This window comes from Triplophysa dalaica, chromosome 21 (assembly GCF_015846415.1).
Source record: "Triplophysa dalaica isolate WHDGS20190420 chromosome 21, ASM1584641v1, whole genome shotgun sequence".
Taxonomy (NCBI): Eukaryota; Metazoa; Chordata; class Actinopteri; order Cypriniformes; family Nemacheilidae; genus Triplophysa; species Triplophysa dalaica.
This window is the reverse complement of record NC_079562.1, coordinates 981,896-997,439: the sequence shown is the minus strand read 5'-3', so window position 1 is coordinate 997,439 and position 15,544 is coordinate 981,896. Positions and strand designations below refer to the sequence as shown.

The window sequence follows — 15,544 nt, the reverse complement described above, 5'->3', positions numbered from 1 at the left end:
ATTATTCATTTAGCAAAAATATTTCCCATTTTAAGTCGCTTTGGACAACAGCGACTGCTAATTCAATTTAATGGCTGTTTTATTGTTTCTTAAAAACTATTTGTGATCTTAAATCATTTGCATTTCAAAGACACATCTTATTTCTCTCCGTCAATCATTTTATGTTGAGCACTTTGAATTGCCCTTGTGTATGAAATGTGCTTTATAAATAAACTTGCCTTGCCTAAATGTGAATGAGAACATTGGGAGAAGATGTTCATAGTGTTGAGTAAAGGTTTGTAAATAAATATTAATAAACAAATGTGAACCACACACTTGACAAACACTGCTCTACAGACAGTAAAATGAAATAAATAAAACTGTTTAACACTGGTGACACACAGGCTCATAATATTTAAAGAACTTAATCAATTTTCAATGTTTGTGATTATTTTAGTCATATAATAAGTTTACATAATAAGTCACTTTAGACAGATTTGATAAAGAAAAAGTTATATGTGTCGGTCAGCTATCAATACTCTCTAGTACACACACTTCCACAATAAGACAAATCCTCTGAGGTTTTGGAGGACTCGTTAATTGATTCTTTTTTGGAGGTGGCGTTGATATCTGCGTAAACGCTGCGCGCTGCTGACTCCTTCCAACGCACCCGCAAACACGTCGCGCTGCGTAATAGGAAGTCCTCTGACGTCAGCGGCGCATAGTCTGTCCAGTTCAGCTGTATCGGGCTGAATGGCTGCGATCAGATGAGTCTGATGTTGAATCTGATGTTATGATGGACAGGCATCCATAAAATTCACCGCAGCTCCGGTTATATCACACAGACGCGCGCGCGATGGCGGAGGGTGAGACGAATGCACGCGACTGTTGTGTGATGACATCATCATGCACCTGCTCGAAGCTCTCACTCGCATGCATTTATTTACATGCATCCCCTGTCTTTAATGTGTTTCTCTTCATGTTCATGTACACATTCAAAAAGAGATGAGAATTCATGCAGGTTTAATATCTGAGACGAAAGGCCTCGATGGGTTCGTGTTCCTCCTCGTGTTGTGTTATTATTATTGTATCAGTGTTCACATCCGCAGGGTGTATGACAGCATCAACATATGACAATTTAAAGTTAAGACACCAACCATGATACTACCTTATGTCATTGTAATATTCATATTGATACCTGTAGAATGTAAATATGATAAGCGATTTAGTAACATGTATTTACTCTCAGATACCCTCACTGTACCATGATATTGACACAGAACTGCAGACATTGCAGATAACACACACACACACACACACTTTATTGTAATAGTGTGTTGTACAGTAGTATTTACTGTAATAAACTGTAGTGCATTGTAGTATATGGGAATGTTCTGAAGTAATAAACTGAAAACCGATAGTGTTTTACTTTAATAAATTCTAAAGCATAACACCGTTTTTTATTAACAATAAGGTAAAAGTGTATTCCTGTGTTGATTTCCATGCAGGCGTCAGCAGTGCGACTTCCACAGAGGAGATGAACGGCTCGGGAAACCTGATGGATTTTCTGGACGAGCCGTTTCCAGACGTTGGAACTTATGAGGATTTTCACACTATTGACTGGCTGAGAGAGAAATCCAGAGACACAGACAGACACAGAAAGGTCAAATATATTCAGATAATAACGTTCCATTCGGACCCTTGGAGTTGTGTCACATGATCACAACACTGTGTGCTTTTTTTGTGTGTGTATATTTGCAGATCACCAGTAAGAGTAAAGAATCCATCTGGGAGTTGATCAAGAGTCTGCTGGACGCCTGGTCGGGATGGCTGGTCATGCTTCTGATTGGTCTACTCTCAGGTACAGAGGCACGCCCACTTCTGACATGCAATGCACTTCCCAACCCAATGCGATGACATCACGTGTGTGACGTGTTCGTAACGTGTCATTGGACAGGCACACTGGCTGGAGTGATTGATCTGGCTGTTGATTGGATGACGGATCTGAAGGAGGGGGTGTGTCTATCGGTGTTCTGGTACAGTCACGAGCAGTGCTGCTGGACCTCGAACGAGACCACCTTCGCTGATAGAGACAAGTGTCCTCAGTGGCAGAAATGGGCTGAACTGATGACGGGACACACGGAGGTAGATCTGTACACACGTGATCCTCGACAACAGAGCGTCTGTCTGATCTGTAATAAACACATGCGCTGTTGTCATTGTGTCATCAGGGCGCTGGCGTCTACATGCTGAACTACTTTCTGTACGTGGTGTGGGCTCTCTTCTTCTCTTTTCTGGCCGTGTCTCTGGTGCGAGTGTTCGCCCCCTATGCCTGCGGCTCAGGAATTCCAGAGGTGCGGAGAGGAAAAAATAAACCTGTGGTTTTATCTGCTGTTGAATATTTACACAGCAAAAAAAAAATAGCATTTCGTTTACAGCATTTGTGGGTTATAAAACACACAAAAAAATAACTTTATAGAGCTTTGGAGAAAACACATTGTAGAAAAGTATAGACGGGAATAAGAAATGTTTTTTTGTAAACAAGAAAATAAAATATCTTTTTGAAATACAGTGTATTATAGAATTTTTGAAGAGTTTTGTTCCAATATGAGATTTTTTTAAATGTTTATATTTTCAAAAATCATGTTTTTATTTGTTTTATTGTGAGTTAGCTGTATTTTTTTATTATTGCTTCAGTCAAAACAAATCAACTGCTGTTTGATTGGAATCCACAATAAAAAAACATGATTTAAAAAGAAAATTTAAACGAAGTTATCTCATTTTATTTCAGATTTTAAATCAAACAAACATTTTACATACCACAAGCTGCAGCTGTATTATTAATTTGCAGATTAAAAAAATCATGTTTTTTATTGTGCATTCCGATATATTTCAATCGAATTGCAATTGGGTTGTTTTGATGAAGTGAGAAGACATCTAACTAACACAATAAAATCCCCTTAAAACATGATTTTTGAACATCTGCAAATGCATGCGGATGATTTGAGTTAAAGAGAGTTCACGTGTGTGTCAGATCAAGACGATCTTGAGCGGTTTCATCATTCGGGGGTATCTTGGGAAGTGGACGCTGCTCATAAAGACGGTGACGCTGGTGTTGGCCGTGTCGTCCGGTCTCAGTCTGGGGAAGGAAGGGCCGCTGGTTCACGTGGCGTGTTGTTGTGGTAATCTCTTCTGCAGTCTGTTCTCCAAATACAGCAAGAACGAAGGCAAACGCAGAGAGGTGAGTGTACCGTGTTTACAGGAGTAAATGTTACTGATGTACGAAATGAGAAAAACTGAAGTCCGTGTGTGTTGGCTGCAGGTTCTGTCTGCGGCTGCGGCTGCGGGTGTGTCCGTAGCGTTTGGAGCTCCGATCGGAGGAGTTCTCTTCAGTCTGGAGGAGGTGCACACACACATACACACACACACACACACACACGCAGACCCACATGCCTTTGAAATGAAAACATCTGACAACATCATTCTGTTTGACTGCAGGTCAGTTATTATTTCCCTCTGAAGACTCTGTGGCGTTCTTTCTTCGCGGCGCTGGTGGCTGCCTTCACTCTCCGCTCCATCAATCCGTTCGGCAACAATCGCTTGGTTCTGTTTTACGTGGAGTATCACACGCCGTGGTACATGGCCGAGCTGGTGCCCTTCATCCTGCTGGGCGTGTTCGGAGGCCTCTGGGGGACGCTCTTCATCCGCTGCAACATCGCCTGGTGCCGCAGACGCAAAACCACGCTGCTGGGCAAATATCCCGTGCTGGAGGTTATCGTGGTGACGGGCGTCACGGCCATCCTGGCGTTCCCCAACCCGTACACGCGCCGCAGCACCAGCGAGCTGATCTCGGAGCTGTTCAACGACTGCGGTGCGCTGGAGTCCTCGCAGCTCTGCGATTACGTCAACAACTCCAACATGACCCGACCGGTGGACGACATTCCGGATCGCCCCGCAGGGCCGGGTGTGTACAGCGCCCTCTGGCAGCTCACGCTGGCACTCGTCTTCAAGATCGTCATTACCATCTTTACGTTTGGGATGAAGGTGAGCGGTGACGTCTCAGTTTTATTTTTCCGAGGGTGGATGTGTGGGACATTAACGATGTGATGATGTTTCTTAGATCCCGTCGGGTCTCTTCATTCCCAGCATGGCCGTGGGCGCCATTGCCGGGCGCATCGTGGGCATCGCGGTGGAGCAGATGGCGTACCACCACCACGACTGGATCATTTTTAAGAGCTGGTGTCGCCCGGGCGCAGACTGCGTCACTCCCGGTCTGTACGCCATGGTCGGTGCGGCCGCGTGTTTGGGTAAGACGCCGGGCACCCGGAACGTGATGGTGTAGCGCAGTGAGATGTGGTCTGATGTCTGAACGTGTTTGTGCAGGTGGCGTGACCCGCATGACGGTCTCTCTGGTGGTCATCATGTTCGAGTTGACCGGCGGCTTAGAATACATCGTTCCACTCATGGCCGCCGCCGTCACCAGCAAATGGGTGGCCGACGCCTTCGGTAAGGAGGGCATTTACGAAGCCCACATCCAGCTCAACGGTTACCCGTATCTGGACCAGGACGAGTTCACCCACCGAACGCTGGCGACGGACGTGATGCGCCCGCGCAGGAACGAGCCTCCGCTGTCCCTTCTCACGCAGGACAGCACCACTGTGGAGGACGTGGAGACGCTCATCAAAGAGACGGATTTCAACGGCTTTCCCGTGGTGGTCTCGCGGGAGTCGGAGAGGCTTATCGGCTTCGTGCAGCGACGAGATCTTATAATGGCCATCAGTAAGACACAAAAGACTAGTGTCTGGAAGTTGAGCGATCTGCTGTTTGATGTTTATGAATGTTAACATGACTATGACTCTCTCTCCCGTGTGCAGAAACCGCCCGTCAGAAGCAGGACGGTGTGGTGAGTAATTCGGTGGTGTATTTCACTGAAGATGCTCCTCAGCTTCCGCTGGCAAACCCTCAACCTCTGAAACTCAGACGCATTCTTAATCTCAGTCCCTTCACTGTCACCGATCACACGCCGATGGAGACCGTGGTGGACATCTTCCGCAAACTGGGGCTTCGGCAGTGCCTGGTGACCCGCAGCGGGTAACAAAACACTTTATTTCACTTTATGTTTTGAACTGTTTGCCGAAATTGAAGTGAATTCAGTGCTCGAGTTGCTTGTATGAGTCCACCGAGAAACAAGGTTTTATTCATGTACCTTTATTACACTGAACGCCCAGAATGAGCATTACATGTCTTGTTTAAGCACGTTATGATATTACATTTGTATTTTTATTTGGGTAAACGGTCTTATCATAATATTAAATTACATTATTGTTGTTGTTCTTAATATGCCTGTTACTTTTTAGACCCTAACTGTTAAAAAGAGAACAAAAGAAGTATCCTGAGCATTTGAGAAACTAAATTAACTTTTGATTTATTTCAAACAAATAATGACTTAAGGGCTGCTCGATATCTATTTGACTCACTACTTTACTCATTTAAACACACGTCTTGTCATATTTAACTCTAAATCTAAAGAAATTAACATCTTTTTCATACAGAAATTGATTGTGACTTGGGTTTTGTTGTAATGTAAATGAGATCATGGGCAATAATTTGCTCAAATCTGCAGTAAATCATGTCAGAGTTCAGATTCTGTGTGTATTCATAACATGTTTTAGCTGGAATGAGTGTGAATGTTCAAAGCCATTGTCAGAGATATGTGAGGGTCAAACCCATCCGTGTTTTAAATGTGCTCATATCTAAAAGAAACACTTCTTTGTTTCAGACGTTTGCTTGGAATCATCACAAAGAAAGACGTTCTGCGACACATGGCTCAAATGATGAACCAGGATCCTGAATCCATCATGTTTAACTAACATTCACTGCAGTACTCTAATGATGCCACACGCACATCAAAGTGTTGTTCACTTGCTCTCTTTGTGTTTTACACTGCTGCTGTTACCATATTTGTTTTATATGTGTAAATGTATAACTCATGGCTTTGATTATTGGTGTAACGGGTGCAATGAAAATTGGTACGTCCTTTTTAATGTGTTTAAATTATTATTGACTCTATTGAATCTTATAGATTATTTTTTGTTTTTAAAGAGCTCTAATGCATTATCTGTCATAATGTCAAAAGACAGTGATCAACTCATCTCTAACACTAGTTTTGTGAATTTTGTCTGTATTAAGTTATTATTCATTGGAGGTAAATGTTACTTTTGATTAGGGCTGTCAAATGATTAATAAATGATGAATGTAATTTATGTCTCTCATCATTTATTCCTCCTCATTATGTCTGCGCTAATTAATTTTGCATTTATGAACTTATACACGATAACATAACATAAATACATTTATTTAAGAAAAATATAACAACATATAATTTAGATTATTCGTAAATATTAATTAATACATTTAAATATTTCCTAAATATGTGTATGTTTTGTGTTTATAAATACAAAATCAATATGCAATGTACACACACTTTAATTCTGGATGCGTTTAATCGTAATTAATCTTTTTACAGCCCTACTTTTGATCAGTATGAGGACAGTGATATTTGCACTGGTATCAAAACATGAATATTGTTAAATAAACACACAACATTCAAACACTTCAGCAAATCAATCTGAAGATAAAAAAGCAACAAGCCCCGTGAAGCAGTGGCAGTTTTAACTTTGGTATTTTATAATAGCCTAGATCTCGGCTCAACCAATCAGAATCAAGGACTAGGACTGACCGTTTTATAATGTTTTTGTGATCCTTATTTGACTTTGATCATTCAGGAAAAACATTTTTGAAAGGTAAAATAGTAAATAATGACACACAGTCTGGTTGAATTTATTGAATGATTATTAAGCAAAACAAATATAGAAACATTAAACTAGTATTTACTTCACATGGATAAAAGTTTGAATAAGAAAACTATAAAATCACTTTAATCTGCTATCATAACACAAAACCGCATCCATCGGAATCACAATATAAACATCAAATCCACACAAAATACATAAGAACCAATGTAAAAAGCAAAATAACACGAAGAGCACCATTTGAAATCTCTGTATGGTTTGTAATGAAAAATGTAAGTAAGAGTACAGCAGTACTGAGTTCTCAAACACATTAATTATTTTTACCAGAACATCAAAATTAAACAATGCTGGAACATCAATATTGTTGGTTAGTGGTCGTATTTCTCATGTTTATGTAAATTCTGTATTTCATAAAATGCCTTTAATCCTCCACCTCTGAACCATCTGGAGACCCTCAGGTTTGAGATGCTCTCTTACAGAGGAATTGGAACTATAGTGGGCAGAGGACCGACGGGAGGAGGATTATATTTCTCCACACGCATTAACCTGAGGAGAATATCATCGCGGTCTTTAGGCCAGCTGTAGATGTGTGTGTTACGCAGCCAGGACGGGACGTAACTCTGAGCCGGAGACAAGAAGAATCAGATTGATGAGTACACTGGACATACAGTCCTTACATTTACATTTAGTCATTTGGCAGATGCTTTTATCCAAAGCGACTTACAGATTTTGATTTACCGGTTCAGTGGTTTAACCCACAAGGCCACCATCTACTTCAGTAACAAACTCTTTTTTTGATTTCTCATATTGACAGTTCACACAAAAAGAGAAGTCTGTCATTATTTATTCACCGTCCTGTCTGTATGAGTTTCTTTCTTCTTCAGAACACAAAAGAAGATATTTTGAAGAATGTTGATAATCAAACAACACTTAACTCCATTGAATTCCCTCGTATGTGCACATTTCTCCAAATATCTTATTTTGTGTTCCACTGCAGAAAGCCTCGCAAACTGGTTTACATACACACGAGGAAGAATAAATGATGAGAGGATGTCGATGTATAGCTTTAAATGGTGACGATTACCTTGTTGGCTCCGGGGAAGAGGATGGGTATAAATCTATAGTTTCGGCAGCCGTTCTGAATAAATTCACTCTGCAGCTAATGGAGGACAAACTCAAAACATCAATGATAAGCACCAATATATCATATGATCTTTACCAAAATTCATCCGCATAAACCTAGCAATACATCATTATCTGAAGGTAACTATGGCAACCGGTGACTCGCCTGTCTGTGAATGTAAACTGTGTTTGATGTCTTCTCATTATCGTCTCTGCCGGTGTTCATACCTGATACAGTCTTGTAATATCTTAGGCTGATGATGATGATAATCAGATAATCTTTCTGCAGGTAAAAAGAGGGACACACCCTGAAGTCACTGTATTTGTGATGATGTCATTTATGACATCACTTCCAGCATGCTTACCTCGTTGAGGTATCTCTCCATACAGTCAATCTTACTGATGCTGCTCAGCTGTTCCTCAAAAACGTCGATCTGTTGGCACAAAGATTCAACAGAACTCACTACTGTGCACTCGTCTCTCATGACATCGCACAGATGACACAAAAAACGAATGATGTTACGTGTGTGTCGAAGCCGTTGTTCCTCAGCAAAGCCACAAACTTGATGATCTCTTTCAAGTGCTCGTCGCTGTCGGCCTCATACGTGACAAACACTTTCCCTGTGGGGAAAACACAAGCAGAGAGATGAAACGCACGTGATGTGGTCACGACATATAAAACTTTGCTTTCCTGTAACACAAAAAAGGACCCGATGTTGCTGAAGGAAAAATCTCTCTCATCATTTATTCCTCCTCATGTGGTTGTTAATCTGTAAATCTTGCTTCAGTAGAACACAAAAGAAGATATTTTGAGAAATATTTTTGTGTTCATATAATGAAATTCAATGGTGTTTAGGGATGATTATCGGCATTCTTCAAAATGTCTTCTTTTGTGTTCTGCAGAGTGAATAAATAATGGGAGAATTCTTATGAATATCACTTTAGGGTTTTGTTGACTCACTGTGTTCTTGAGACAGGTGAGTGATGTTGGGTCCGTCTTGTTTGAGTTTATGAGACACATTACAGCTGCAGAGACACAAAACATAAAGACGTCTGCACATTAAGACACTATAGAGATTTCTAAAAGACGTTTGCGTGCTTTTATTTCTGAAGTAATGACAAATGATTTTGACACGTGCAGCACAGGGTTACTAGACTATAAAGATAACATTTGACATTTTTATCAATTAAATAAAGGAGTCCACAACGATAACAATAAAGATACACATGAACAATACTGTTGTGATCCAACAAGAGTGTTTTCACAGCTGATCAAAATAAGATCTGAATATATATGATGTTTTATTAACAAAGTTTGTGAGGAACACGAGCAGATAACTAACCCAACTGGTTTCCTATAACCAATCTCGCCAATCATCCTTTTAGCTCGGGAAAAAAACCCTACAAACCGAGAAGAAGCCTTACCCTCATTCTCTCTACATTTTTGCAGGATCCCTCCCCTATACCGCAGTACAACGGGGAGAACGAACCGAGTCCGGACACATAACGGGCCCGGGGTTCTCTCTCTGTGTTTGGAGGAACTACCAAGCTGGCGTGTTGTCCCTGGGACAGCACGCCAAATACACATAACATCTGTCTCTTATCATCAGTACTTATTATCTGCCAGGCGAACTTGTGAAACGGCCTGTGCATTTAAAATGTTAAAACGCAGCACGCGAGCTTAGAATAAATAAAATGTTATTGTCTGTTGGTGAGGGTGTTGAAATTAATATACTCTTAACACCATAAAAACAAGGATGTGTGAATGGGCCTTTACACTGAGCGAAGAAAATATGTGCGAATGTTTTCAATTGCAGACGTTTCTCAGCTCAGTTTCACTCATTTTGTCCATCTAAGTGTTTTAATTGTAAATTAAAAATCAGTTTAGGAAGGTTTTCTGTGAATATAATTTAAATATTGACTATTATTGACTCACTGTTCAGAAGAATGGTAATCCACTTGTCTGTAGTGTGCCGGGTCTATAAAAATAAAAACAGCACCGATTTACAAACAGTCATATACTGCACATGTCAACACACATATTATATATGTTTACACCTTTGGTGTGTGTATGTGTTATATACAATTATTATAAATTGTATATATTATATTAAACAATGAAATTGTACAATGATGTGAAATTATTTACAATAGGGCTGTCAAAGGATTAATCACGATTAATCGCATCCAGAATAAAACTTTGGGTTTACATAATGTATGTCGGTGTACTGTGCATATTCATTTCGTATTAATAAAAACATACGCATTTATTTAAGAAAAAAAGAAATATTAATAAACATTTACATATAATTTAAATGATTGGCAAATACAAATAAATAAATACAGGTAAACACTTTCTAAATATATACATGTTTGTGTACATGTCTGTGTTTATAAATAATTTATAAATATTTATAATTCTATGATTAGATGTAAAAATATTTGATCAAATATAATTTAGATTATATAGAAAGTAAAAGATTATTGTATTGGCTAGCATGTGATTTATCAAAGTACTGTGATAACATGAAGTAACCTGAAGGTCTGTAGGTCATCTGATGTCCAGGTCTGGAGTTACAGTGATGTACAGGCGCCGCGTGGTGCTGAGGCTGACCAAACTGACGGCAGTGCGGTGGATGCTGGTACGGGTTGGGGTACGATGAGTGTTGTGGGTATATCTGTGCAGATGGGACGTATGAATGCAGAGACCGAGGAACTTCAAGACTGATGAGACTGGAGCTACAGCTGCCTGGAAGGGAATGAGGTCTGCTGGGACAGAACAGACTGCCGTCTGAGATGGTCTGATACACCGCCGATGGGAGACAGGAGGGTAAACTGTGAGGAGATCCGTCTCTCTGATCTGTCTTATAGTAACTGGAGTACTGACAGCCGTCGTGACGCTCGCTCACGGGCTCGTGCCATCTGGGGTAGGGCATCTGACGGGTGTACGGCACAGACAGATGACTGTGGCTGAATGTCTCATGTTGGAGGACAATCTGCTGTGCTGACAGATGTTCTGACTCAAACTGGTCACTCCTCGTTTCGTCGTTCTCCTCCGGGCAGTTTAAAGATATGTACGGCTCGTCGGGTTGTGCCATGTGGGTCAGGAATCTGAGGACGAGCACATCAATTGTTTCTGTTTGGGGGTTAGAGCATGGAGGGTGTATAATTCACTGATGCACAAAAATCAATTAAAACCGACCTTAGAGAAATGTTTATTCACAACCTTGTGCTGTTATTCTAAAGCATCACACGCAGACGTCTGAAAGCTGTCAACGACCAGGTTTTACATGCAAAGAAAGAGGTCACAAGTTAAATGTATTGTGAAATCCACCCCTGCACCGTCCCATGAGCTTCTTTAAATAGGACAAACTGTGCATTATGACTTTATCTCGCTGTGCAGCTTGTGCAAAACTGCAGACCACATCAGAAATGTTGTCATGTAATCATGTTACACAAAACCAAGATGATTATGTGTGTCTTAAAACTTGATGTCACGAAGTGATCAGAAAACTTAATAAACAAGAAAGTCATGAAAGGGAAATATGATAAGGAGAAAAAAAATGAAAACGAACGTTGTCAGGAAGTTATTTTGATCTTTTGATAATCTGTGATACATTTTCAAAGCTCAATTTGATATGTGACGAACAAATTAAAACAAGCAAAAATAAGTTATTACTGTAAACAAGGGTGCGGCGTGTCACAATATGAATTCAAATAAATAAAAATAAATGAATAAATGTATGTATGTATATATATTTATATCAACACTGAGATTATCAACATATAGTATTAATAACTAACTCGCTCAATCAGGCAAAAATGTTAGATTTGACGTAGCGTTAGTATATATTGTTATGCTTCATATAATAAAAAATATATAAATATTTTAATACCACGTAAAAGTGCCAAAAGTAGAGACTCACGGGAGCGCGCACAGTCTTGCTTCAGGAAGTCTTCATTTGAAATGTTCGGTTCTGCTTGTTTTCTCTCTTTTGCCAACAGCTTAAACTAAACCTTTAAAGTAGGCCATACCGATAAATCACAAGTTTGTCGTGAACAGTGTCGTGTCAAACGACATGATGATATATCGCGTGTTTGATTCTTGCGTGTGGCGGAGACTGGATGTGATTGTATCTGAGGGAGGAGTGACAGCATCAACACGAACGTGGTCATAAAACAGTTAAAGAGATGCCCTATATATAACCACGCAGTTTTCTGTACATGTAGGGAACATTATTTAGCCGTTCACTGCATGTCGACATCAAATTGAGAACTTTAAATAGATGATTTGATTTTTCCCCTTCAATTTAAATGTAGCTTAAACCACAGATCTCGTGAAGGAACCTGAGTCTAATATTGAATATCAGCCTTCTCCAAAACACGGGGGTAGACGTTTTGTGAACAACTACCATGAGCTCGAGGTGTGCCTGGGCTTCAAGGTTGTGTCATCCAAACAAATGTTTATCTATGTTTAATATATGGCTTCCATAGCCTATACAAGACCTGTAAAAAATGAAAAGATCAACAAATCATGCTAATATAAGCTTTTACGTTACTTCAACTTATTAAATTAAATTTCACTTATTAAAAAACAACATAATAATTAAATTACAGCACATTTAAATGGCCTTTTCTGAATCTTTTGCTTGATATTTTGATGTTTACAGACATGTGTCAAAGGGGCATTTTATGGTGAGAAATATTTTTTTATTTATGTGATGCATTAAATACGTGTATATTTGACGGTTAAATAAAGACATATTTCATACCACTTCATTTTGGTCTATTGTTGATTTATCACTGTGTAGATAATATTAGACTTCTAACCCTTTACAGATTATTTTTAGCGTAGCGAAGACATTTGACGCAGAGGTTTTCATATTCATTATCATCTTAACTTCCACTTTCTATAACTGTGAAAGCACAGATAAGGGAAAGAACAGAAAAATTGTGGGAGGGGGGCCCTTGGAGTTAACTGGGGCCCTTTAAAGTCACAATCCGTCCCTGCTTGCGTATGCGCAGGAGCACGAAAAAAGTTTTTAGCGTAAAGTTTTAACTGTTGTTCGTAAATATGTTGGTTTAGTATAAACTTCAGTCTTGATTTTAAGATTTAAATTAGACTAGTCTAGCTCTTTATGTAACTGACTTTAAGAAGTTATGACTAGTCTTTAAGAAAAAAGTCTGATGACTAACTAGTGTAAGTAGTTTATGCAGCCGGCCCATGGTCTTTAAGACGGAAACAGCTGCCCGAGGTGTCGGAAATATGGTGCTCGAGTGTGAAGACTTTCCATTGAGAGACTTTGGCCGAGTTAACGGGTTTTATCTGTATAATAAAGTTAAGCTGAGCAGACAGCAGATGGCGCGCTATCTGCTCTGTAAAAATAAAGTTAGCTTGTATGAACAACAGATGGCACTCTATCTGCATTGTAGTAAAAGATATCTGCAGACAGGAGGTGGCGCGCGATCTGCGGTTTCAAGACGTTCGCTCATGCGCAGTGGTGTCTTTCTGTTTGAAGCCGCACCATGGGCGGAGATCTCTGCTGTTTCCTTCGAAAATCAACCGATCATCCTCCTCCGGGAAACGGCGCCCGTGCACAGCGATTATAGCGGAATGTCAGGTACGTGCGACATCAACCGAGCTTTATCAGCTCTTATCACTAGTTGCCTTCTGACTCAGCTGATGTTATCAGACACTGAGCTTTGCAAACGACTATCAATGACAATAGTTTGTATCATTATACACTGTAATAGTGCCACACCGCATGCAGTTTTACATTCCTGCATTCTGGAAATAAATGTCACGTTTAAATATCACGCCAAGGAAGTGTTTGTTACACTCCACTGATTATCTGAGCGGTTTGACTTTTGTGGTTTTTATCATCAGATTTCAACGAATTCAGTTTGGATTTATCAGATGCAAGAGTTGGATGCATCAGTTAATGCAGCGTAAAATCATAGTTTAACTGAGTGACGGTATGTGTTGAGCTAGTTTTAATGTAAGCATAGCTGATATATCTACGTAATGTGTATGAACAGACAGTTTTATTATAGCACGTGCATCCGTTCACTTTCATTTATTATAAGAGGAAAAAGTAATGTGGCTGAACCGTTCACTGTACAGTTATGATATCTGACAAGTAGCCTATACTGTAATTGCACCATTACTGTACATAATACGGTGTTGTATGTGATGTAAAAATCGGTTAAAAAACAAATACACACACATTACATTACATAATTATTTATTTTACAAGTCTGTTGGTCAGTTGTTGAATCAATAAACATAAAATGTCGAGATAACTCTTCATGAAGTTTAAATGAGATAATTCAGGGGTAAAGTTAATTAACTTTCATTTATTATTAACGTTAAATGCTTTGTTGTAGCACATAGGTAAGATCATTGCGTTAGGTTGTGGGGTCGATCCCAGGGAGTTGCATATACCTAAGTATAAATGTATAGGTTAATGCAATGTAAATCACTTTGGATTAAAGCGTCTGCCAAATGCGTAAATGTAAATGTAAACTGTGTGAGTACTGCGCTGATTTGGCTTCACTTCATGCGGCGCTGCGCAGACCGATCGGCGTTTGACGTCACGGTATCGCGAGCATCTCGAGAGCACAGACGCTACTTTTGGCCTCGCGCGGTTCTGGCGCTGTTGCCAAGCAACGATATTGAGACGCCAGTTAGCCAATGTTGCTAATGTTTTCATTGAGTTTTAGTGCTTAAAGGCTGAATAAATGTTGTGTGAATGTGTGCGGTTGTTGACCTACGTCCAGACAGCTGCTACACAACTGCCGAGTGAAATGAAAGAGTGCTAAAGTTAGATGTGCACTCACGACAGCTGCTTTGTTAATGTTTATTAATGTCTTTAAATACTGCTGTTATTAAGTGCACGTGTGACCACACTGACAATCTTGTTTATTTGGACGTGAATAGACAAAATACCACAATTAAGAGTGTTTTATTAACACACTAGATGGAAAACCATGGTGTTCTGTGAATACCATTTAAACACCATAGTGTTGGATTATGGTTAAACAATAATTTATTAAAAGAAAAGTGCTCTATTTTTAAAGTAACGTTACGTCTCTGTTTTACACATACCTCAGGTTGTCAGTATTTCGCAAAGTGAGCAGGAATTATTCATTACTGTTATTAAAGAGTAACTATCACAATGTCTCTAAAACTACATTTCATGCAGTGTGTAATGTTGCCGTGTGTGAATGTAAGCAGTCTGCCTAGTTGTAAAGCACGAAAGTGAACAAATAACAGTCATTGGCTCGGGATTTGACTCTGAGTCTGTGGTTCTAATTTCAGTTCCGGGTCAGATTTGCGTCACTCGGCGTAATTGCCGCATGCGTTCCATTTGCGACGCTGTACGCGTTAGACTAGAGATGCACGATTCACCGTGAGCCGGTTGAAAATCGATTATAATATGTGACGATTCGGTGGAAACGTTATAAAAATCACAGTACATGTTTTGAACAGCGGTAGACGCTGTTTTTCTGCATACTTGGTAAACGTGGATATGCTGACATTTCTTAAAAAAGTAAAATATAGGAAAAGCACTGACATAGTCTTAGTTTGTTTATATTGTATTATATTCAATTGACTTTTGTATTATTCA

General features: G+C 39.7%; 3 protein-coding genes across 9 annotated transcripts in view; 2 read left to right on the top strand and 1 right to left on the bottom strand.

Moving 5' to 3' along the window:
• The first annotated feature begins 689 nt into the window (after positions 1-689).
• clcn4 (chloride channel, voltage-sensitive 4) lies at positions 690-6,238 on the top strand. Its single transcript, XM_056734713.1, has 12 exons — positions 690-845; positions 1,488-1,642; positions 1,741-1,840; positions 1,937-2,124; positions 2,211-2,333; positions 3,014-3,220; positions 3,302-3,382; positions 3,478-4,023; positions 4,100-4,286; positions 4,363-4,758; positions 4,854-5,070; positions 5,759-6,238. The coding sequence occupies exons 1-12, from the start codon at positions 836-838 to the stop codon at positions 5,847-5,849; spliced, it is 2,301 nt and encodes a 766-aa protein (XP_056590691.1). The 5' UTR covers positions 690-835; the 3' UTR covers positions 5,850-6,238.
• Positions 6,239-6,803: 565 nt separating this feature from the next.
• Positions 6,804-15,147, bottom strand: traf3ip2b (TRAF3 interacting protein 2b). 7 transcript variants are annotated; one of them, XM_056734213.1, is made up of 10 exons: positions 15,022-15,147; positions 11,116-11,182; positions 10,450-11,024; positions 9,850-9,892; positions 8,875-8,939; positions 8,437-8,534; positions 8,279-8,347; positions 8,080-8,196; positions 7,876-7,950; positions 6,804-7,411 (listed from the first exon to the last, which is right to left on the bottom strand). In XM_056734213.1, exons 3-10 carry the CDS (start codon positions 11,009-11,011, stop codon positions 7,265-7,267), a joined length of 1,176 nt encoding a protein of 391 aa, XP_056590191.1. In that variant the 5' UTR covers positions 11,012-11,024; positions 11,116-11,182; positions 15,022-15,147; the 3' UTR covers positions 6,804-7,264. The 7 variants fall into 7 exon arrangements, 6 of the variants coding, with proteins under 6 accessions (XP_056590191.1, XP_056590192.1, XP_056590190.1 ...); XM_056734214.1 differs by lacking the exon at positions 15,022-15,147 and adding an exon at positions 13,439-13,560; XM_056734212.1 differs by lacking the exon at positions 15,022-15,147 and adding an exon at positions 11,810-12,060.
• Positions 13,415-15,544, top strand: part of LOC130409963 (CLIP-associating protein 1) — a 38,427-nt gene continuing 36,297 nt past the window's right edge. The window contains exon 1 of the mRNA XM_056734217.1: positions 13,415-13,534. The gene's annotated coding sequence lies outside the window, so the exon portion shown is untranslated. The remainder of the gene's footprint in view (positions 13,535-15,544) is intronic.

What these genes read in the sequence shown, in the direction of transcription:
- clcn4 (XM_056734713.1), top strand. An exon ending in TCTGATTGGTCTACTCTCAG is followed by an intron (nt 1,841 to 1,936) that starts GTACAGAGGCAC and finishes GTCATTGGACAG; the next exon opens with GCACACTGGCTGGAGTGATT. An exon ending in TCTTTACGTTTGGGATGAAG is followed by an intron (nt 4,024 to 4,099) that starts GTGAGCGGTGAC and finishes GATGTTTCTTAG; the next exon opens with ATCCCGTCGGGTCTCTTCAT.
- traf3ip2b (XM_056734213.1), bottom strand. Translation starts at nt 11,011, where the DNA reads ATGGCACAACCCGACGAGCCGTACATATCTTTAAACTGCCCGGAGGAG. An exon ending in CAGTTTACATTCACAGACAG is followed by an intron (nt 7,951 to 8,079) that starts GCGAGTCACCGG and finishes GTCCTCCATTAG; the next exon opens with CTGCAGAGTGAATTTATTCA. An exon ending in TCTTCCCCGGAGCCAACAAG is followed by an intron (nt 7,412 to 7,875) that starts GTAATCGTCACC and finishes TCTCCGGCTCAG; the next exon opens with AGTTACGTCCCGTCCTGGCT.